Source organism: Phacochoerus africanus, chromosome 8 (assembly GCF_016906955.1).
Source record: "Phacochoerus africanus isolate WHEZ1 chromosome 8, ROS_Pafr_v1, whole genome shotgun sequence".
Classification (NCBI taxonomy): Eukaryota; Metazoa; Chordata; class Mammalia; order Artiodactyla; family Suidae; genus Phacochoerus; species Phacochoerus africanus.
Genome location: NC_062551.1, coordinates 150,556,727 through 150,581,315, shown reverse-complemented (window position 1 = coordinate 150,581,315; position 24,589 = coordinate 150,556,727). Strand labels below are relative to the sequence as shown.

The 24,589-nt window shown below is 39.8% G+C and overlaps 1 protein-coding gene across 6 annotated transcripts in view; it reads left to right on the top strand.

Annotated features, from left to right (window-relative positions):
* Positions 1-24,589, top strand: part of NFIA (nuclear factor I A) — a 403,238-nt gene that overhangs the window by 196,918 nt on the left and 181,731 nt on the right. For all 6 annotated transcript variants that reach the window (XM_047788855.1, XM_047788853.1, XM_047788851.1 and 3 more), the window contains one exon: positions 8,268-8,333. In XM_047788855.1, coding sequence (XP_047644811.1) covers positions 8,268-8,333 — 66 coding nt within the window. The remainder of the gene's footprint in view (positions 1-8,267; positions 8,334-24,589) is intronic.

Below are 24,589 nucleotides of genomic sequence, written 5' to 3'. Positions count from 1 at the left end.
TAAAAGAATAATTTTGCTATTATAGTAGAAAGTATTTTTTAAAACTCTCTGGTGTTGATTGTAGCTAGATTGTGTTAGCAAACGTTTTTATTTATCAGTCCACATTTCATGATAAAAGTCATCGTTCTGAGTCTTATCTTGCCATCAGGGAATTCAATACATGTAGAAAAGTTAAGATAGAAGGTGGGCAAAAAGTTAGAGTTAGATGCATTTTTTTTTTTTTTTTTTAAGTTTCGGAGGTTTCATAGAAACATCTATTGGTGAGGATTCTTAGTTTGATGGGAGGTTTGGAGTTTTGCCTCCAACAGGTTATTTTATGGGATATGGTCACCGTTGATTTTCACACAGGTTACAAAGCCTGAGTACCCAACAGTGTTGTCTGATAAACAGACATAATGCACCAAGTCTGCCTAGAATAAAGAGCAACAGACTGTGAGCACATATTTAGGACTCGTTTAAACTCATCAGCATAGTCTAGCTCATAGTTCTCTAGTCTACTTTTGAGGTAGCTTCTTGCTGGTAAAGTAACAAGGAATTTTTTTTTTTTTTTTTTTATCCTTGCTACAGTTTGCTGTGGAGACTCATGGGAAGTTCATTTGCATACATCTTGTTACAATGACTGACTACTTCCTGGCTTAGACAAAGTGTTGCCTGATAAACAGACTTAACACACAAATGTCTGTCTGGAATAAACAACTGGCAAGCTGAGATTTACATTTCCATTATCAGAGATAATCTCTTTCCCAGTATATGGGAATTAAGAATCTTTATTTTAAAACCAGGACTGTGATTGCTGGTATTTTACACGAGAATCATGTCATGCGTGGGTTGGGGTTGAATTTTGTGGCTTTTTTTTTTTTTTTTTTAAGAAACAAAAATGTATACAGATGGGAAGATTTATATTGCAAAGGTGTAAATGTATATTTCTTTTGCAGGGGAACTTATAGTTTCAAAGCCAGGTTTTCTTGCATTGTTTTATGTGATCCACACAGCAATTCTGTTAAATTAGGCAGAATAGTCATTAGTGTCTTCATTTTACAGATGAAAAAAAAACCCAGGATCTAGATCAGTTGAATAAGATAGCTGAGATTTTTTTTTTAGGGCTCCGTCTTTGTACCATGTCATTTTCCTTTCAGTTGTGAAATATGAATACACAGAAAGTTAATGCTTAAAATACTAACCACTTAAATAGCATGGTTATCCTCAATGGAAATAATTTTATTATTTTAATACATTTTTATAGATATCCAGATACATGAAAATAATGTGTCTAGATTATAACTAAATTATGCATCATTTCCAGTTGATACATTTGTTTTTATAGCATGTAAAAGTATACAGGGAAATTTTCAACTTCTAGTTGTATAGATGACTATATAAATAATCGTCCAGTGTATTTTCTTCTGTTTTAAGAACCCCAAGAGCTTACTGTTAAAATTAATTTTGTTTGTGAGAAAAGTGACTCAAAAGGGGAAATTGGCACAATTCCGACATGGGGTGATGTTACAGCTTTTTAGGCAGGTCTTTGTTTACGCATGCGTGGGTAGGTAACCAGTTTGACTCAGTGCGAGTTCTGAATTGATCAACAGGTCATCCTCACATGTTAACGCGGCTCTTGTTATGAGGAAAACAAAATTCAAAGTGGTTACCTAAACATTTTACTGATTTTAGTCACAGACCCTTGTCGAAGAAAATATGAGAAATTCTAAATTTAGTCAGAGTATTGTGCTTGCACATTTTTTTTTATAATTACCGTATTCTTGCAATGGACTTCATTTATAATTTCACTGAAAAAGCTGATCATGATTTGAAATCAGCCTGATTTGTAGATTGAAGGTTTAAAGATTGAGTCATTTTGTTTTTCCTTTCAGAGTGACTGAATTTGTCATTTTCAAACCTTAAAATGATTCCCCCTCAGTGTCATAACACAACAAGGGTGACACCATTTTACTTTTCTCTCAGCGTGTTAAAACTGTGCATCATTCCACAATCTCCCTGTGCACGTAGAAAAATAACACGTTTATGAGTAGGTGATAAGACAGTTGAATCACTCTTCAACCTAAACAGTCGTATCATCATACACAGCCCCGACTAAACAGATGGGCCTTGAATACCAGCATTAATGCCAAAAAATCTAATTCCTGCAAATTTAATATTTCACAAATTCTTCCTCAGAAAGGCATTTTTAAAAAGTTTCCGGGAAGAAAATGGTAGGGATCTAGATCATATAACACTTTGAAGTCTGGCCCTGAAAATGCCATGCCCAGGAGTGGCTAAGGGGTGGATCTCCTGAGCAGCTGGCAGCCCCCGGGGTGGTCTGGTGGAGCCCTTCCAAGTCGCTACTGCGTGAACACAGCCTTCCCGCTCCATCCGAATCCAGATTAGGGGAGACAAGGCAAACTAGCCTGGTCCTTTTGGAATGAGGGTTTTCCTGCTCCCCCATCTCCCCATCTCCTTTCTGGTAAAGACGGATTTGCTGTGCATACCTTGATTACTGCGGTTATCATACCCACACGCGATTCTAGCTTACTGGGAAAGATACACAGATCAAATTTGGTATTTGCAATATACGGTAAAGATAAGACTTGCTATTTAAAGAACCACCGAGTCTTTCCATTTTAAAAGATCAGAAAACTTATGGTCTCACTCACCTCCTAACGTGTTTCAAAAGCTGTGTTATTGCATATTAACTTGTATTAAGTGGGCCCCCATTGTATACATGAATTGACATTAAATATTGGTTTGGTTTTTCACTGAGCTTAAAGCGAAAGCTTAAAGTCTATCCATTCTCTGAAAATGTGGATAATAATTGAATATTTTTGGTGGTTCAGATGTAACGATGTTGTTGCGAAATTCTGCATGTTCTTTGCCAGACCGTGATGGATAATGTTATATTTAGCAGATAGCACTGTATTCATCAGTGTTTGTAAGCTGCAGGTTGTATATACATATGTGTACCTGTGTGGTGACATTCCACGTGCTCAAAGAAAGGTTTTTAAAAATATTTCTTCATGCCTTGGTCTTTAAGGTCATGGTGACCCTGGGAAAAAATAGACAGTATTCCTAAAGATTATATAAAATGTTATAATAATATTTCTTTTATAGCTATGAAACCAATAAGCAAAAGATGACTATCATAGCCATTTTTCTAGATGTCTTTACTATTAACATCTTATGATACCGAATGATCAAAATAGAGTCATCCTAAGATTTAAACTACCACTCAGAATTAGAATTGTGTTAACATCATGGATATAGAAAAATGAACCTTGGATTCTTTGCCTTGACTCTTGCAAACTACTCGTCTTCCCAAACCTCTGGAAGAGACAAAAATCTACCTAAATTTTGAATGTCTTTAAGGGCTACAATTCTAGAGGGTAACTGCTTATTATATTCAGAGTATAATCACCCCATTCCTTATTTTCTTCTACCCCAGGAATGTTCCAGCGCTTCATTTATTTGCAGGAAGGGATTCATTCCTGATTTTGCCTTTCCTTTTCAGCTACACACAACAACTCCATCTCTTTTAGGCGACATTTTCACTTTCTTTCACTCGACTGACTTGTTTTTGTTTCTGAATTCCTTCCGATTTCTTCCTGCCACCTTTTAATTTGAGAGATTTAAAACTGGATGCAAAAATTCTGACAAAGGCTTTTCAAACTTCATCTTTAGCCAAATCAATATTCATGTAGCGAAGTTGAACTTAGGTGAAATGATTTTCCCCATGCAACCAGAATTTGTACTTCTATGGTTCATAGACTTTTGCTGATATCATGTTGACCGAATAGGAATGACACAGGTTGGTTGGTTTTGGGGTGGGAAGGGTTCCTCCCCACTGTGTGGCCGCCCTCCCTTTATCAGCTATTCACAATAGCTGTGGTTGGGATTTTGAAGCCCTCTTCGGGCGTCAGGACATGGCAGCGTTCTCTTACTTTTGTTTTTTTTCGAATGTGCGAAATATTTCTGCCATCCATCATTTCAGCTGGCACTCATTTCTTTTATGTGTCAGACACCGTCCTCAGCTCTTATTATTCTGATGAGCCTCTGTGGTGTGTCAGCCAGGGGATCAGAGGGGTGATTGTCTGCAACTTCTAAACGCTGCGTAAGACTTCCCACCCAGGAACCAGAGGGATGTGCCTGTCTGTCCCTTGCCAGGCCCCATGAAGGGGGACGTAACACAGAAATAAAGACCTTTTCTGCCTTCCTCTTTCATTCTCTAAGTTCCCATGTGCTTTTAGGTGTGAACTTAGTATATTTTCAGTCCCTGGCAGTGGTTTAGCATTAGAAAACTGAACAAGTGCAAATTCACAGTATCTCTTTCGTTCAGCAATTATCAAATCTTTGGCTGGGCCAGGTGCCCTTGGAAGGGCTTGGGGAATAAGACGAGAGTAAAAAAGGAATTCTTTTCTTTTGGAGCTCAAATTCTCATAGGCGTTCGTTGTACCTTAGTACAACATGGTGTAAGTCATACTGTGAGAGATGTATGGTCCGCGAAGCGGGATGGGAGAGGAAAAGTTTAATGCTGGATTGAGCACAAGGAAGATTTAACAACATTCTGCCTTTACTTTGTGCCTTGAGAACAGAAAATACATGGACATGATGTCTCCTTTTTTGCCTGATCAGTTTTACCGTATTGACATGTTTTTATCACTCTTCATCATCCCAAAAGGAGTATTCTGTGAGGTCCCAAGCAGAAGGGAGCAGAATTGAGGTTAGGGGAACTAGATACTTGGCAAAGTAGCAAATCCAGTACAAAGTTTCCGTTCCTGCATCACACAAGCTTGTGGAAACAGAGGCTAGTATGTAGGCATTAGGATTTATTTTATTCCTTTCCCCAGTGATTATATTGATAGCGAAATATCTTTGTCTGAGTACTCTAGCAATATAGCTGTAGGCGCCATAAAAATGCATAGATAGATGGCCACCCGTTCAATTAAGAGGTCTCAATCCAGCCTCCTTTATGGAAACCCTGTCTATTTTAGGTTTAAATTTCTGCTCATAAATTTTTTAGAAACCAAAAGAAAAATTGCTTTTCAAGGTTAGGTTGAAGTCTAAGTTTCCTTAAAGAAAAAGCAAACCCCTAGATGGGAAAAAGAAATTGATAACCCTAATGTACTTCCTCACAATAGCATTTCCAGTGCCATCATTTAAACACAGTTTAAATAATATTCTCTTCCTTGTAATATACAGATCTTCTGGCTTTCATTCAGGGACCCAGAGAAAGTCACTGCCATGTGTGTGGGGGGAGTGCTCAGATACGAGAAGAGCTTCTAGTTCTGTGTGAGTGGATTTTTTTATCTGGAGCCTCTAATTATTTCAGGTGGTGGCAATCAAGTGACCGTGTGATAACTGTCCCCAAAAGTAAGACAAAAAGTTACTTAGGCTTCTGACCTCTCTCTACCAAGTATGTAAAAGAGAAAAGTAAATGAATTGTTATTCACCTTCATGATAGTGTTTTAATGCAAATGCTTAGGAAAGAGATCTTTTCATTTGTATCAATTATGTATGGGTAGAAATTAATTTCTGATTCTGGTCAGCTGGTTGGCTCCATACCTAACAGCATCGATGACTTTTTGCAGCCCTAGAGAAAATATCCACGCGTCCTCAACATAGAATTGCACCGGGACAGGGTAGTTTTGTTCCTTGTTGGTTTAAAAACGAAACAGCATTAAATGGCCCATGGTGAAAAATACTTACTAAAGTTTTCAGATCATTTAACTTTTCTTGTAGATCTTTGGCTTTCCCTATCTGTTACCAGGATGGTGTATTTTAGTATGCGGTCCTTGAGTGGCTAACAGTGTCTCCAGCTTTTGAATAAAACTGGAGAAATTAAATTCCGTTTTCAGTTTGGCTACATGCCTCCTCCAGTGTTTGTGTCTGAGCTTTCACAAGAGTGCTGCGGCCCCTTTCAGACCAACTCTGAGCTGTTTTCCTGCTGCTCAGTCGTTTGCTGCTTGTTTGCTTCTTTTTCTGTGGCTGGGAACGTTAAACTTTCTCTGAACATACCTGTTGCCATCTTTTGTTGCTGTCCATGTTTTCTATAATTATGCTATCTTTTATAAATATAGGGTGGCAAATGTAAAAGAAAATTTAAGAGAACAAAGAAGTCCATCTTTAGATTGTTAAAATAATTTTTGGTGTTTCTCATTGTTTTTTTTTTTTAACCTTAATAGGTAAATATCAGAACAGTAATTGGCTATGGTATATTTAAATTAATTGAGATTAAAAATATTTTTTCCTTTTCTTCACGAAGAAATGATTACTCAGAAAGATATTAGACCTAGCAAAAGAACATCGGCAAACCTATGATATCGGAAGTTAGGTTTGCTAGTCTTACTCCAAAGAAAATGTTCTGTTTGGCAAAATTTTATGTGTCTATTTTGGGTTATGACCAGGAAGAATTTTAACTTTCCCTACAACAAACTTAGATATTTTCTTTATAATTTTAATTGTGGATATTAAGGGTTTAAAAATTTCCAGTACAAAAATAATGATGGTATGCTTTTTCGCCTAAAACATGTTTAGTTACTTTTAAGAATGTTTAAATTTTTAATTTTTAATGGCAAAATTACAGGGTATTCCTTTAGAAAAAGAGAAGGTAATCATGCCATCTTTTTAAATCACCTGTTATAAAAGTAATGTTAATTTTTGGAGTTAAAATTTCACCTATGGTCCAATATAAATTTGCATTCCAGTTTTCAGTGCAGACTTTGGATTTAACTTTGTGGTTCATTCTGAAGAATTTCTCTAAAATTTTTTAACCTGTACTGCTTTTGTTTGTGTTTTCACTGTGGCTATTCTTACATTATGATAAAAGCTATCACTTTGCCAGACTTAAATAAAAACTTAAATTTTCACATTTTCTGCTGTTTGAACCCTTGATTCAATCTAGAATTTTTGCTGTAGTCATCAGGTTAAGAGCATCTGAAAAAAATTTTAAATAGATGCTTTAAAAATAGTACTTCCCGATAATTAAAATCTTCATTTGCCTAAAAGCAGGGAGCATTTCTAAAGTAATAAATTAGCACTTCTTGACCTAGGGTCATTCGTAGTGCTACTTCTTTTTTGCAGTATCTCCAAGGAAGAGAATGGTAAAGCTATAACTCTGTTGAAATAGAAGTAATATTTTCAGTTTAATCACAGTTAAGTGTCATGACCTTTTGATCTTGCATTGAACTTCTTGCTGAAATGTGGTCAAATTTCAGACAGCTCCTTCTAACCCTGTGAAGTCAAGGTTAAGTTCAGAGTCAGGCTTTCCACAGATACAGAGGTTTTCCTTAAAAAAAAAAAAAAAAAAAACTTTTTCGATAATGTTATATACTGTTTTAAGTCTCAGAAAAGGCTTTACGTAAAAAATTCTGTCCTTGAACTCTTCTGTCTGACCTTTTTTTGCCCCTAAAATGAATCATAAATATACTTCAATTCTGTGAAATTTTTTGATCTAATTTAGTTTCATCTCATTTTAAAAGTAGATGGCATTTTATTTGAAATTATCCCAGTTAGAAGTTACAAAATAATTGAATTAGTTTCTTTAGCTGGAAAATGATTGTATTTGTTTAAATAAAAAATGAATGGAATCCCATAAAGGTGTGCAAGAACCTGTTTTCGCTCACAAGCTCTTTTAGGATCTTCCAAATGCATCAGGGTGAGAGAAAAATAGCACCTAACGAAGTGGGGGAACTGTGTATCTTTCAGAAAGACGCCTTTGAGTGATCCTGTTCTTTTAAGTAAATGCACTAGAATATTAGGATTCTAGTATTTAATGGTGTTAGTCTGCGTAGTCTGTTGCTGTAATACAGAGCTAAATATCAACAGAACTTGTTTCTGTTGTTTGGGTTGCTTTTATATACCAGCTTCAAAATATGTTTTGACACTTTATTATGTTCTGAATCAAGCTTCAGATGTGTGTAATGAAGGATGAAGTCTTTATCAGACTCTAGTGTATAAATAATGGAGAAGAGCAGTTTGGAAATGGTCTCTCTCTGTCAGAGGATGGTTTCTGAAGAGTTTCAAGTTATGATCTGGCACAAGCCAAGCGCCACTGGAGGTGTAAACAGAACCAAGTCCTCTCGGAAGGCATGGGCCGCTGAGGCTGCTGTTTTCCTCCCTTTTCTTTGCTCTCCTCTTTTTTTTTTTCGTCATCCTGTCACTTCTGCAACGGTCTCATTCCTCGCTTACATGCTGAACCTTTTGAGAAAGTCTGGCACCTCTGATCCACTTTCTTTCACAGACCCTGTAATTTTTGGCTGTATTTTTATGTTTTTCAGATTCAAGTCAATCTGAAAGTCCCAGCCAGCCAAGTGACGCTGACATTAAGGACCAGCCAGAAAATGGTAAGTTTAGTTTGGGACGCCGGTTGCTGCTTTGAAAGTCCACAGTCGCCAGCAGCCAACCATGAGCAAGGATTTGGAGGTCTGCCCCTCTGGGTGGCCCACAGTAGGAGCGCCTTTGAGGACTCAGGGAGTTTTCTGGGTCACTCCAGCAGCGCCAGGCCCTTCCTCTCAGCCACAGACCCTCCCAGGGTACTCCTGAGAATCCGAGTTCCCAAGAAAGTTGATTGCTGTGAGAGGTGGGGTTGATGTATCAGATCAGAGTCTCTTACAGCCTAAGTGAGGAGCCACCACCTTTTCATTTCAGTTCCTTTTAAGGGGGCAAGTGGCCCACAGTCTTCTTCACTAGCGACTTAAGTTTATTGACTGACAAGTGTTTTGGAAGCCTTTTGGAAGCCTTTGCTAATAATTGCTATAAGAAAATTATCTCTGCCTTTGAAGGAGTTTTCACTTTAAATGGTCTAAAATAAACACCTGGCAGTATTAAAGTCATCAGTTGCTTAAAGATATAAACTTTCTGTTCTGTATATGTATATATATATAAAACATAGAATACACACTTTATGCATATGATAATATTCACTAAAATGCTAAATGTGTGCTATATGCACTCTAAGGACAAGAAAGCCTGTCGCAGGTTAGAATCTTAACCCTGAGTAAAACGATCAGTTTCAGTAAAAACTGAGAAGGTGACTAACGGTACCCATCGTACGTTAAACATTGTATTATGCATTTTCATACATATCATCTCATGAAATTCCAAAGTGCTCATCCTTGGTGAGAGAACTGAACGCTCTAGTGGGAACTTGACCTTGAGGGACCTTTGAGGAAACGATGACATCATGGCCAAAAACTCAGGCTGTAGGGTCAGAGCTGTGTTCAAATTCTGCCTCTACTCTTTCTTTCCTTTGTAGTTTTGAATGGATTATTTAACCCCCTGGAGTATTGATTTATTCCTCACTTTTGAAGAGGTTTGGTAATAATATTACTTTCACGTTGAAGAATTATAACATACTTATCACCATAGTATTGTTCATAGACTTTATACCAAAAAAAACAAAAAACAAATAGAAAAAGCTGACTGTTGTTAATATTATTCATATTATTTTTCTAGTCAGTGTAATTCTACCATGCCGTTTTTCAGTTGCTTAGAATGACTTCATTCTTATGACTCTTTCTCTTTTTCTTGTTTCATACATTTTTCCATTTTGATCTCTTTCCGGTCTTTTGGAATAGATAGGTAAACTGACTTACGTCAGTATTGTGGGGTGGAGGATTGAATGTACCACATTAGATATCCTGTCCCTGATTTCTCCGGATTTGTTTCATTTCCCAAGCCTGGGAAATTATAACAGTGTCGGGCTCCCATATTAAATACAGACTATCTGGCCATTCCTCTCCTCGTTCTGGTATTATGGTGGTATTTCCTTATCAAAATTGTCTTTTCACAGCAGAAATCTTTTTAAAAAGAGAGAGACAGAGACCTCTGAAGGCTTGTTTTTAGTGTCAGAAACAGCTACATCTTCTTTTTTGTTGACATCTTGAAAAGCGGTATTTATAGATTAATTTCACTCTTTATTTCCCACTTGACATATAGGTGATGCCTTCTCTTCTACGTTGTGGTTTTTTTCATATGTTATATTTATCTGTATTCTGCCTGAAGTTGTGTCCGGAGACACTTACTTTATTTTCACCGTTAGGAACGGGTGGGCTGCCGGGGTGTGTGGTTCACGTATTTAGGTCTGGCCGCCCCTCCAGCGGGCCTGCGATTCATCTGTCTTCATAAAATGGCCGACAAGCTGTTCACATGCAAATATAAATTGAGAGCAGAAGAGGCCTGGCATGCCTTTCTGGAGCTGCCTGTAATACCGATATTGTGCATTTCCCATTCCAAAAAACAACCGGGATTGAGCCTGGATTTTTCGGCCAAAGCCATAGAGCTCCTTGCCAAGTTCATTTTTAACCCCAGATTACTTGGTGCCCCCTCAAGGATTCACGGTGCCATTTGGGAAGGATCATGTGAGTTCAAAGAAAGAAGGTATTAATATCCAGGAGAGACAGTAATAAATTCCTGTGTTTCAAGTGTCTATTTATTTCAGAGAAAGAGAAGTAGAACTTGTTTTATCTTAGACAATTCCAACTGGAGCTTAGACTAGAGGAACATCAGCCTACTCGGTTTCCTCTTTCTGCCTTTTGTCAATCTCAGATGAAGTTATTTGAGGAAAAAAATATTTTTTTCCTCTTCCTTAAAGACATATCATCCCTCAAGGAAAATAAATGATGATTTCAGGATTAGGTTTTTACATGCATTAGATGACTCTCTGGAATGGCTTTGATCAAGGCTGTTTTTTTCATTTTCGTTACCCCAGGTTATGGAAGATGAGTTCCTGAAAGGTCTTGTGTGTGTGTGTTTGTGTGTTTGTTTCATTTTTGTTTTTCAAAAGAGAGCTCTCATAAATGTATCAACAAAACCCTTAAGAACTTTTGAAATCTGGGTCGATACAAAAGTGACAGACTCTGGTCTTCAGATAAAGTGGGAACTCATTATACCTTCTTTATGTACGTATTTGAGGGGAAATAATCTTCATTTTATCCTAGATCTTGAGGAGAAAGGTAATGGGAAACGAATGGTATTTTCCTAGTAAACCATGGAGAATGAATAGACAAATGGTAACATGCTGTTTCATCCAAAACCATAAACTAGGCCATGTAACTTTACCTAAAGTGGATGCAGCTGTTTCTTCCCTGTCCAGCCAGTCTGGTTTTTTTCTGCGGAATTTTTGCTTTCTTTTCTTGTACTCCCTTAAGACTCAACTGTAAAAGAAAACAAATCTTTGTCCAATTAGAGTATTAGATGGGAATTTTGAAGGAATTATCTGAAGCCCAGAGAGAAAATATCAGAACCTCTGAAACTCAAAATTGGTGTAATATAATGGGGTCAAGACCCCTGGCCCCAGAGTCAAACAGACCAGAGTTCAAATGAAATGATGGCTGGGTGACTTTGAATAAGGTATTGCCCCAATCTCAGTGTTCTTATCAGTAAATACTCATGAGTATTAAAATGAGAATATGTGTAAAGCTGGGTGGATCCTAAGGACTCAAAGGAAGGTAACCATTACTTCTCTCCAGTTACAGTTTGTATCTGTAATGAGATACACATATTCAAGAGGGCGGAAGCCAGGAGCCTTGCAGAAACAAACCAAGACTCTTTAGTGACACCTTTTGCAGATTTCAGAACCTACCCTGTTCTGAAATGTCAGACTTAAGTCACTTATGTCTGTCCTCAGGCCCCACAGTGGCACAGCTAAGTTGTTATTTAGCTCTGTTCTTCACATTCTGTTTACCTCCCAGGAGCTGAGGACTCTGTGATTCTCAGCTGCTAGAACCTTTAGGATGAATGCTCAAGAAGCAGGTTATTCTGGAAAGAAGAGACTTCACCTAGATGTCTTTAAATTTGGCCAAGTTTTTTCTCTGGCACAAGCCGAATAGAATATGGCTTATTAAAAACTATATGCTGATGAAGGATAAGATTCATAACAAATTCCATATGCCTTGAACTTGACACATACCTGGTATTTATTAAAATTAATAAGTAGATACATATGCCATCATTAGCCACAAATATCTTTTGAGTATTTGCTCACTATTGATATACTAGGAAGTTTTTAAGAAAAAAACTGTGTTTTTAAATCCCCCAAAACACTGGAGAAGCTGAAAATCTAATTTGGGTGTGGGGGAAAGTTGTGCAATGGTACACGTATGATACACAGGTATGACTGATAGTGCTAGGAAGCCAAAGCTAGGGGCTATACCAGTGGCCGTAGTAGATTAAGTTGTACCTCCACCTCCAATGAGCAGGTGTGATCAAAGAGATGGAATACCATCATGTTCATTTATGATTGATGACCGTAGGGAATAGGATCCCGGCTGAGTATCATTCATTCCATCCTTTGCCCATATTACTGAAATCCCTTTTCTGGCTTTTCAGGGGCTCCTGAAGGTTTTAAGCCTTATTTGTTAGACCTCGACGTAGACCATCTACTCAAACCACCTTTGTGAATTCCCAGGAGGTACTTTGGCTCCTGTTAAGAGTATTTGTGGGACACAGAATTTGCAGTGCCTGCTCAATATGTGCAGGGCTGGCGAACAGTCCTCCAGAGCTTTGCATCCTGTGATGCATCAGGTCAGGCGTTAATGAGGGAAAAGCTCAGGCGATGGCTCTCCCACCCAATTCAGGGCACACCTCTGTGGGGCCACACTGAGGCAATGTCTGAGGGAATAGCATAGACAGCACTGGCTCTCTAAAAGCACACTGAGACTCCCTGCGAACGCACCCTTAGCTAAAAAAGAAAAAGTGGAGTTTCCTTGCCAGAAAAATAAAAGCTGTGTTCACATGGTTTTTTGTCTTTCTGTTTTTATTTTTTCTATTTACTATCTTTCATTACCATGCATACACTGCCAATAATAATAACCTCATCTGAGTGGTTTTTTTTTTGTCTTTTTGCCTTTTCTAGGGCCGCTCCCACGGCATATGGAGGTTCCCAGGCTAGGGATCAAATTGGAGCTGTAGCCACTGGCCTACACCACAGCCATAGCAACGCGGGATCCGAGCCGTGTCTGCAACCTACACCACAGCTCACGGCAATGCTGGATCCTTAACCCACTGAGCGAGGCCAGGGATCGAACCCGCAACCTCATGGTTCCTAGTCGGATGGGTTTCCACTGCACCACGACGGGAACTCCTAAAATGTGATACTTAATAACAGGAAATCAGAATTGGTATTTAGATTATTTTCTTTGGGTTTTAATCATGTTTGTTCTTCCTCATTTATCTGGTGATTACACATACATTGGTGGCGTCAACCCTCAGATGGGCCTTTGCAATCCGTGGAAGGCCGTTCATCATGATGCGTGCCCCAGATTTTGAACATTTGCAGCTCTACCTGCCAATCTGAAAATCACCCTGAAGTACTGATTGAATGTAGCTTTCATGTTCGGCGTCTTTGTTCATGTCACACCCATCTTGTTTCAGCAAACTAAGTATCATGGCTCAATGTTGCTAGGTGAACAAGGAGTGTACTTCAGTCTCAATGGTCAGTATCGCGTTACTTATCACTTAACTCATTTCTGTGAGTATTTTGACTATTTCCATACTTGTGAAATACCTTCCAAGGCTACTGACGTCCTGACTTGAGATTTATATGAGGGAGTCACTCTGAAAGTTGGGGGTGAAATAACGGAACTATACATTTCTGTTCTTCTTTTAGACGAACATTCTTTTATCTGATAATATTCTCATAAGTAAGTGCAGGCTCTCTGTTTTAACTTCTTTTCACTACTTCCTCAAATATATAGCAGATATATCGTGATATTATAGGATGAGTACATAGTTGGAAAGCAACAGTTTAAAAGAAAACAAAATAAAATTCGTAATCCAAACACTAAGTATTTTTCTTACTGCTGGATGGGCTGCTGTTTTAGGAAGTATTTTGATGACTGTGATTTTCGGTTGGGGCATTTTAGGAATTTTGGAGGCGATGCAGTCATACAGTTCGCATTGTATTAGGAAAGCAGGAGCATTCTAGCACCAGTGACTTGTAAATACAACTTGTCAATATTTCATAATTTGCATGACTTTCTTTTACAATTACCTAGCAACAGTTATTCTCAGCAGTGTTCTTTCCAAAAACCCTGCAGGAACAGACACAGTAGAGTGACCACCAAAATAGCAGCAATAACAGTAATGATCAATATTCTAAATATTGTAAAGGTCCCAACTCAGGGAGACATTAAAACCTAAATGCCTTCTGGTTTCCTGATCTGTATAATTAAATTCTGACTGATGAATTTTCAGCAAGGCCATGGAGCTAGTCTCTCTTCTTTAAGAGACCAAGGAACTAGAATTTGGTTTAATCTGAAAATGTCAGCCTGAGACCAGGTGAACTGTGCTTTCTTAAATATTGTTAGCAGGTGTGGCTCATCCTTGTTTGCAAGGGCTCTTTAGAAATGCCTCCAGACAAAGGAAATTCTTGGATCTTGCCTTTTGAAGGTTGAGGTGCCAGGTGAGGCTGGGGGCTTCCCGAACCACGTGTGTAATACTGCAGTGCAGGGTATGCCGAGCTTTACCACAAGATCCTGTGTCGTTAAGGAGCCTTTTCAATTGAAAAATAGGAAATTTGTAGTCATTTTAAAGAAGTAGTTTTACCTCGCACATTATGGGTATTTTATTGTCTACATGCAGAGGATAACTTGCTGAATAGACTTTAAGTGGTTGGCTAGTAGCCAAAATCGGGGATGTTTTAGACCCTTATTTCCCTGATTTCCAAATTCTAAAATGGACTGGCTGGGTGGTCGGTTTCAGACAGAGAACTGCCCCCTCCTCCCCTCCGCCAGCCCCTCACACACAAATAGGTATAGAGGAAAGAATAAATAAAGGGGTTTCTTTCTTGTCCTCAAACTCATTTGTTCCTACCTCTTTCGCTTGAGGCGAGACAATCACTTGGATGTCATATTGCAAGTAGAAAGGTGTTTTTAAGTGTTTATTTATAATTTATATGGGGTTGTGTAAACATATCTGTAGGTCTCAATTCTAAAAATATGAAGTTCATGTGGTATTGGAAGTGGGCTCAGAACGGAAATCAAACGAGGGGCCGTCATCAAATCACAGGACCATGGAGACGGGGTGGTTAGAAGGCCTCAGTGGCATCTGCTCGTGTTCTCGGATCCCTGTGATCTAAGCCTGGACTGGCTCTGGTAGGACCGTCGGACAGAGGTTTTCTTAGAAGGAGCGTACACCTGCAGGGTATTCACACGCCTCTCTCTCCATCACTGAAAAATCTGCATGGCGAAATATGAGAGAGGCTAGTTTGGGTCAGGAACAGTGATGAGCTTTCCTTGCCACAAATCACAGGGTCTAATTTGACACTTGAGTATGAATTTGTTGATTTAAAGCCTGTATATCATTTGGGGGAGGGAATTATCCATTTGTGGATCGTATTAGTAAACCGAATATAATATAAATAATGTATTTGGGGATTTGGAGTCACTAATCCAGATTGATTAGTTGTCTGCTAGAAAAATTCATGTGGCCACAAGGATTTTTGGCACTTTTTCTCCCTACAGCTTCCTTATTCTTTTTCTCTTCTTCAGGTTTAAGTCAGCTTCAGGCAACTCTGTTCCCTTGGCATTACCTTGTCGTTAAGGAAATCTACTGGAATATCTCAAATAGAGGTGGAGGAGGGGTAATATTTACTGCAGATTACTCTGCTCCTTCTCGGTTGTTCATTTCTATACTTGGTTGATTTTAACCCAAAGGGAATGAGGGAGTCTCATATGCCTTATCCACAGGCATCACATGGCGAATATCCAAAGAGAAACGTGTAAAGGATGTTTTGGTGAGGCCCAGCAAAATAGGAATAAGCTTCCAACAATCTCTCCATGAAGAAAAGTCAGTGTTTTCTTAGATCTCTGTAGGTATTTTGCAACCAGAGAGCTTCTCAGCAAGCAGCATTTGTAAACTCAAGAGATGAACAAGGAGAAGCCAAATTGCAGCTTCCGAATGGGTCAGATTAGCAGAGGAGAGCTGCCATTGTATGCCTGACGCTGAGCATCTGTTAAGGGGAAATCAGTTGTCCAAGTCACTTAAAGACTTGTACCTCAATTTTCTCATAAGTAATTTAGCAGATAGTTATTAAGACTCTGCTGGGTACATTTGGACTATGCACTGGAAGCGTTGAGGGAATACAGTGATGGATCAGGCAGCCTGTTCTGTCTGGAAGACCTACTAGTCCCTAAGGGGGAAAAAGGCTTCATTCATTCATTCATTCGTTCAATCAACAAATATTTATCAAGTGCATTCCAAGAACCAGATACTGCACTGGGCCAAATAGATAAAGGCTCTGCCGTTATGACACTTACTTTTGGGTAGGAGAACACAGACAATGAACTAACAGTTCTATTTAATACACCACGTAGTATTAAATATTATGACGACCAAGCAAGATAAGGGATAAACAGTGGAGGATATGGGCGCTGTTTTGCAGAGCTTGGTCAGGGGAGGCCTTTCCCATCTATTGACATTTGCGCTAAGGTGAAGAGGAGAATTATGCCAATATCCGGGACTTTTGTTCTAGAAGGAGGGACAGTAAATGTAAAGGCCCCAGGGCAAATTGGAAGGGTAGTCAGAGCTGGGTCCTTGTGGCTTTTAGGGCAGAAATGAAAGAGGAACAGTTGGAGGTAGGGGTAGCAGGGAGCCAAATTATACTGGGCCATGTAGGCCAAGGAAAGGACTTGGCAAATCCTTAAACTGATACGCTCTACAGGGAGAGTTCGTACCAGATCCATTCATTTCTTGATATGGGGGACATGCCCTGAGTCCCTGTGCTGTGTTAGATGCTTGAAGTTCAGTGATGAACACAGCCGAAAGGCCTAATTCATGCATTGGCAAAGAATGAGGCTTGTCTGCCCTGGCAGTATCTTTCAGTATCCCCAAAGGTTTTCCCTGCTGCCTCTACTACTGAAAGCAGATTCACTTGCAGGGGATATGTTGCTTCACATATCCTCTCAGGCAACCAATTCCTTTGTCATTTAATGGAGGTCTGAATTGGTAAGGCTGCAGTTTAACCCTTATCTCAGGATGCCTTTGACATTGCAGATCCCCAGGTCTTAAGTACATGACCATGCGGACTTGATTTTTCTCCCTAGTAGTTGCCAGAGTTTGCAAATAAAAATGCAAGAGTCCAAGTGAAATTTAAATTGTGGATCAACAATGAATTATGTATTTATTTAATTAATTTCCTATTACACGGGCTCTACTTACACACACACACAAAGATTCATTGCTTATCTAAACCAAGTCCTCTATTTTATCTGGCCACTGGTCCTAATTCTCTACTTCACCTGCGGAGGTTATGGAGGCAATGGTAACAGCAGCGTAGGAAAAGGTTTGATTAGTCGATGATGATTTCAGTGATCACAGAGGGTCAAAGCTACTGGAATTTAACCCACTGGAAATGAGCCCTGGGAAGAGTACCTTGAAGTTCTAAGGACTTGACTGCTCAAATTCCATTCTTCCCACATCTGCCGGTACTTTCACCCAGGAGTTATCTGGGAACAATAATCCACTTGTACGGCACAGTCAATAGGTGCAGTACTGTAGCTGAGAGCCATTCAACCTGTACAAGTCAGCATGTAAGTTTAATTAGTGGGATATTAATTGAGTAAGGCATTGAGACAGCGCGTGAGTCACTGCTTTAAAGGAAGTATACCTTGTCGCAAGACCCAGTTATTGGCAGACTGTTTGCCTCGTGAAAGATGGGAAAGTAGAAAATCAGTCAAATAATAAAGCACTGGAAAATTCCACATTCAAAGATAACGTAGAGAAAAGACATTTAGGTTGACTGGAAATGGAAGGTGCTGTAGTTTTTTATGTTCCATAGGTAACGTGTTTTCATTTGTGATGGAGGACTGTTTTGCTAGGAATGACAAAACATGTCTGAATATATTATAAGCACATGGTATGGTCTTTGTAAGCTTCTCTGTTAAGAAAGGATAATGTTCATAAGTTCAAGGAAAGCAGTTTTGGAAAGGAGGATTAAACGCCATAGGGCTTTAGAGTCAGGTAATGACAAAAAAAAAATGAATTTGGTGAAAACAGTCATGCTAATAGCTCACATTCATTGTAGACCTCCTGTGTGCTGGTGTGTTAGTTTGGGTCCTCTAAGAAGAAAATGCCCTTTGGGGATGAGACGTGCAGGGATATAGAATAAGATCTATGAGCTATAAAGGGAGGGAGCCAGGCTAAGCTGGAGAGGCTTCAGACTGCAATACTGATCTGACACGTGTGAAAGGAGAGAGGTAAGGAAGGAGGATTGGGAAGGTTTATAAAGTTTTTGATCCATAGGATCTGGTCTGCATTAGTATCTTGTTCCTTAGTCATTGACTGGGAGCCTAGAGGAAGCTCCTTGGAACAAACATGGTGGTAAATCCAGAGGAGGGGGCAGTTGCGGTTGTCAGGGAGCTGTGCTGCTTGCAACAAGTGATATGCGTGGCTCATTTTTATGGCCACCACAGCAAGGCACTGTGCTAAGAGTTCTAGATTCATGGTCTTGTTTCACCATCACACAACCCTATGAAGATAGGTATTATTACTGTGCCCATTTTACAGATAAGGAAACTGAAACACAAAGAATTTAGGTGAAGGGAAAAAGGTTTAAAAAACCCCACTGTGCCTCAGTAGGTTAAGGACCCGACGTAGTCCACGTGAGTATGCAGGTTTGATCCCTGGCCTTGCTCAGTGGTGGTAAAGGATCCAGTGTTGCTGCTGCTGTGTTGGTTGCAAATGTGGCTCAGATCCCATGTTGCCATGGCTATGATATAGGCCTCAGCTGCAGCTCTGATTTGACCCCTAGCCTGGGAACTTCTATATGCTGCAGGTGCAGCTGTAAAAAGGAAAAAAAAAAAAAAGAATTTAGGTATTTTGGAGTTCCCGTTGTGGCTTGGCAGTAATGAATCTGACTAGTGCCTGTGAGGACACGGGTTTGATCCCTGGCCTCACTCAGTGGGTTAAGGATACAGCGCTGCCATGAGCTGTGATGTAGGTTGCATTTATGGCTCTAATCTGGTGTTACTGTGGCCGTGGCATAGGCCAGCAGCTGCAGCTGCAGCTCCAATTCGACCCCTATCCTGGGAACGTTCATATGCCACAGGTGCAGCCCTTAAAAAAGAAAAGGGAGGGAGAGAGGGAAAGAAGGAAGGAAGAAAGAATTTAGGTAGCTTGCCCACAGTCAAAAAGGCAGAAAGAATACTCAAAGACAGAGTATTCCAGCTTAACCAAACTCCAGAGTCTGATTGCTTAAACATGACCTTGCATTATAGAAAGAATAGTATTCAAACTCTGGTTCTATAACTTATTTTTTTATTTTTTATTATTATTAAAGTGTAGTTGATTTGTAATGTTTCATCAAGTTCTGTTGTACAACAAGGTGACCTAATCATACACATTTCCCTGTGCTGTAATTTACTGATGATGTAAATTTGGGCAAGTAATTTAAACTCTTAGACTTGTGTTTCCTGATTTATAAGGTGAGCTGCCACCATCTTCCCAGGAATGCATTTTATTTTATTATTATTATTATTAATATATTTTTTTTGTCTTTTTGCCATTTCTTAGGCTGCTCCCGTGGCATATGAAGGTTCCCAGGCTAGGAGTCTAATCAGAGCTGTAGCCGCCAGCCTACGCCAGAGACACAGGAACGCAGGATCCGAACCGCGTCTACAAGCTACACCACAGCTCACGGCAACACCGGATCCTTAACCCACTGATCGAGGCCAGGGATCAAACCTGCAACCTCATGTTTCCTAGTCAGATTTGTTAACCACTGAGCCGTGACAGGAACTCCGTGGGTTTTTTTGTTTTTTGTTTTCCCCAGGAATGCGTTTTAGTTGCTGTTATCTTTTGAGTTTAAACTATGTTAGTTCCTTTCCTTGCTTGGTGTTCCCTCATCTAGGATGGTTGTCTCTTCTTTATTCCCTGTCTCATCCTCCCAGTTACCTGTCTCAGCCTTGCTCAGGCACCCGCAGGCTTAACTACATCCTCAGAACTAACACGACTGTTTCTGTGCAGGTTATAGGTATGAATAGATCTCTGTGGATGTGTGTATGTATAAAGGGCCCAGAACTTGCAGTGCTATAGAGGAGATACACAATAAAGCCAAGCCCACCTTCTCTTTCACGAGGCTCGTTCGTTGCCTCATGGACATGACCTCTGTATAGAGGGCAATCTCCACAAAGATGAAATTTTGATTGTTTTAAATTTGGGGGGGGGGCAAAATTACATTCTTCTGGAAAATTTGTGTTCATATTTTTCTTATGAACATTCTTTACTTTTTTCTGCACTCTCAAGTTTCATTAGTATATGGCTCCACAATGGGTATTTTTAAACAGTGGATTAAATTTTCATTTGATTTTCCTGCTGGAAGTGGCGTGTATAAAATGAGCTTAGTTGTAAGGTAATTATAGCAGATGCCATTGTGTTTGTTGGATGGCATAAAACGGTTATGATTGCCAGTACGTTTTAAAGTATTTCATTTGCAAAAGATGTAGGAAGGTAGTTTTATTGAAAATATAAAATGTTTATTTCCACCCCCCGCCACATTTTTCATGCAGTACCACAGAAATTTGCACTTCATGCCTTTGATTTTAGATTTCTGAATTATTTAAAAGAATCGGTTAATTCTCCATTTCAAGTGAGCAAGACAAAGTTCATTAGGATATCTGATTCCTAGCATGTCCCCAGATCATGTTAACTCCATAGAGAGGTTTATCTTCTATTAACATTGCAAATGCTGTCCAAACTGAAAGCGTTTCCATTTAATGCATTCTTATAGCTTTGAACCATAAGTAAGATCCTTAATGGCGGAGGGGGGGACAATGAGGCACCTTGTTGTCAAGAGCCTCAGCCATGTCTAAAGGGAACAGTGCCCAGAACATGCGTGTCCCTTGAGTTCCAAGTGGATTTGCAAATTGCTGTCACGATACACACATAAGTAAAACTCAGCACACGTTGACCAGTAGTTGCCCACTGGGGGTTCTTTAAGATAGCCAAAGAAAAGTATCTTTAAAAGAAGTTATGCATTTTTTTCCCTGGATACAAAGATGCACAAGCTGACAAGTTTTGCCTTTGACTCTGTGACCTCACTGGTTGTCTCATACTTATAGAGACTCTGGCAGTTTTAGTTTAGATTCATTTAGTAAAAAGTGGGAGAGAGATGAATTTTCCATTATTTGGAAAAGATGGTACATTAAATACTTTGAGAAAGAGGCTCCAAGAGAGGAAAATATTATAGGATATCTTTAATGGTGAAAAGATATAGAAGTCTCTGCTGTAGACCAGTGATTAATCATAGGCTTTAACATTCCCTTTGGAAGGAGAGGGAGGACGAGTAAAACAGGTACCAGGAAGAGCCAGGAAAGAAGGGTTGTGTCTGGGAGCTGCCATAATGCACCCCTCCATTCATCCTTTCAACACTTCTTTCAGAGCAGAATGGATAGTGAGGGCCAGGGGGAAAAGCAGCTCAATGTGGGAGACTCAGCACTTCTATACATAAAATTGACCCAGGAAATTATATTTTGAGGATACAAGATCTTAACAAAGTGCGGGAAGCCTAATCACACGTAATTGTGTAGAACATTTTAGTTCTGGGTTCAGATCTCTTTCTGTGTGATGTCTGTGCATCAGTAGGAGAGGTAAGAAAACTGACCTTGGCTGAATAACAGCATGTCGTTGACGCTTTAAATTGTTTGGCTATGTTATGCTAAGCTGGCTTAATCTAAGAGGTAGAGGATGAGGAAAATGAAGTCCAAGGAGGTTGAGGCACATCGATGGACAACAGCGAGTGAGTGGCAGAGGAAATACTGCTTTGTCTTCCTGGGGAGGGATCCGACACGAAACAGATAATGGGTAGTGAGGTTCTCTGAAATGTTTTGGAGTGCTTTACATTCAGCAACCGTAAGAATCTGAACGAATTGGTATTATTGTTACAATAGTTGTATTATTTAGATTTATTTTCTCTCTGTCCTGTCCCCTCTTCCTAGGAAACTGGTAAACGTGAGGTCAGAGCATGACAATGGTGACGATATACTTAATGGTAGTGGTGGTGAATTAGTTAAAACGGGATAATCTGTCAGTTGTTTTAATTGATTATCAACAAATAAAAAGAGGAATGTGTCACAGTATGCTGGAAGTGAGACCAGTTCGAGAGGGTCTGCAGAATTCCATGTTTCCCTTGGGATACGGCCGTGTACCATGGGTGACAATGTGACCATCTGACATAGGTACCACGTCAGGGAGATGGCGTTGATAGCAAATTCTTCATACTTTTTGTTTTTAGAAGATGCAAAATAAACATAATTAGAAGCCCCAGTGTTTTCTTTTGATGCTCCTAATGTGTGTTTTGAGGAGACCACTCTTCTAGATAATATAGAAGAGACCGCTATTGAGAGTGGAAACTAGTGTTTGTATCCCAAACATAACTGGCAACCAGTAAATATTTTTGTAATGAATAAATGAGTGAGCAAATGAGTGGATCTTGCCTTCGGGAATTTATTTATTTTTTATTTTTTATTTTCTTGCCTTTTGTCCTTTTAGGGCTGCACCCGCTGCATACATATGGAGGTTCCCAGGCTAGGGATCTAATCGGAGCTGTAGCCGCCGGCCTGTGCCACAGCCACAGCAATGCCAGATCCAAGCCTCGTCTGTGGCCTACACCACAGCTCATGGCAACGCCAGATCCTTAACCCACTGAGTGAGGCCAGGGATCGAACCCGAAACCTCATGGTTCCTAGTCAGGTTTGTTTCCACTGCGCCACAACGGGAACTCCAGCTTCAGGAGTCTAAATTCTTTCCCACCCCCGTCCCTAGTCCTCTCCCTGCTGGTGACCACGGGTTTGTTCTCTGTATCTGTGACAAAGTCTCCTTCTAAAACTGGGACACATTTGACGTACAACACTGTGTGTGTTTAATATATCAGTTTGATACATTCACGACTGAAGTACGTTCGCCATTGTAGCCTCAGCTGACACCTCTGTGGTATCACATAGTCGTCATTTTCTAGGTTGGGAACAATTAGGATCTAGTCTGTTAGCAAGTTTAATGTTTACAATACAGTATTGTTGCTTATAACCTTTGTACCGTGTATTAGGTCTCCAGGACTTATTTATCTACCAGGTGCAAGTATGCACCCTGAAATAAGATCTCTCCCGTTTTCCCACCTCCGGCCCCTGGTAATCACCATTTTAGGAGTGTAAAGTCTTTTAAGGGGAATATAATATGTAATTATAAGGAAGTCTATCCCCTTCCAGTTCATCCTTTCTTAATCATACATATTTTTGTTAATATATGTGCTAATCCTTATGTTAGGCAATAGAATATAAAGATAAATGCAAACCCACTGCTCAGCATATACTCTAGCAAGGGAGATAGATATTTAAATAGGTATTTGCCGTAAAGTGTGACTGTGATCTCCTGAAGGCATTTGGATAGTGTTTAGGGCGCCTAAAGGATGTAGGTACAAATGATAAAAGCTATGCAAGAGGCAACGATGGTTAAGTTATAGGTGTTTATAGAAGAGCTTTATTAAACATTCGACCTAGGTATTGGAGTGTATATATGTTCTTAGACGTCACCTATGGCCTACTTGCGCCTTAGAAGGAGCTCAAAACCCCCATCCCACACTGCGAGGAAAACTCAGCTTCACCCCAGGATTGCTGCATGTTTCTGGGAGGGCCTTTGGGCTAAAGTTCCCCTTCTGGCTCGCGGTTCCTGCACCTGCTGATTTAGTTTAATTGACAGACCTTCTCTCAAGCCATACAATGCTCTCTTCCACAGCCTGTGCTCCAGATGTTGGGATCCACCCCTTTTCCGTATTCCTCTACTATGTACACATAGACTTTACATATGAAGTTGACATCGGTGAAGTTGTAGGGTGGGGGAGGAAGCACTCAGGTTACCTCTCAGAACACACCAACCACTTCACACACTGATTTTAAACAACTCTGTCCTCAACAACACTGAGGCGACTGTGCCACGCTACCGTTACCCGCTCTTTCTCCTTTCTCCCCTCCTCTGAGTTGCTTCGTGGTCTTGTTTAGCTGTAAATGCAGAGGAGTTTCACTCTATCTTATTTACTTGATGTTTGCAAACTGACGTTCTTAGTGGTTAATAAGAAATGGACCCCGGATGTATTTTCGTAATCAATGAATTCTGGTCCTCTTGATAATATAATAAAGAGGATTCACAGCTTCTCTCTGTGTGAGAGGGAAGATGCAGCATCCTAATTAAGCAAAAAAGAACATTTGACCCACCACGTAAGGTGCGGTTTGTCGAAGGCATTGTATTTCTGAACAGTTTCTGACACACCATAGTCATATCATGTTTAATTCTTGGATGGCCAGTCATCTAGCATGCTCCCCTTGCTGAGTGAATGGCTGACAGATAGAAAGCATCCACAAATGAGAGATGGAGACAAAATTAAAATGTGACTTCTTTGGCATCCACCTTTCGAACCTAGGCCTTCCCCACTTTACTCTAATTCAATTTAGTGGATGTTGGATGGAAACTAATACAGTTAAAAAGAACTTCATGTAATCTCACTAACATTCTTAGAACATGATGCTCAAGGTTTTCTGGTCAAGGATATTTGCATTTGCATTTATAGAACAGTTAGAGGCAGAATTCTGTGCATGTGAAAAGTCCTTGCTCT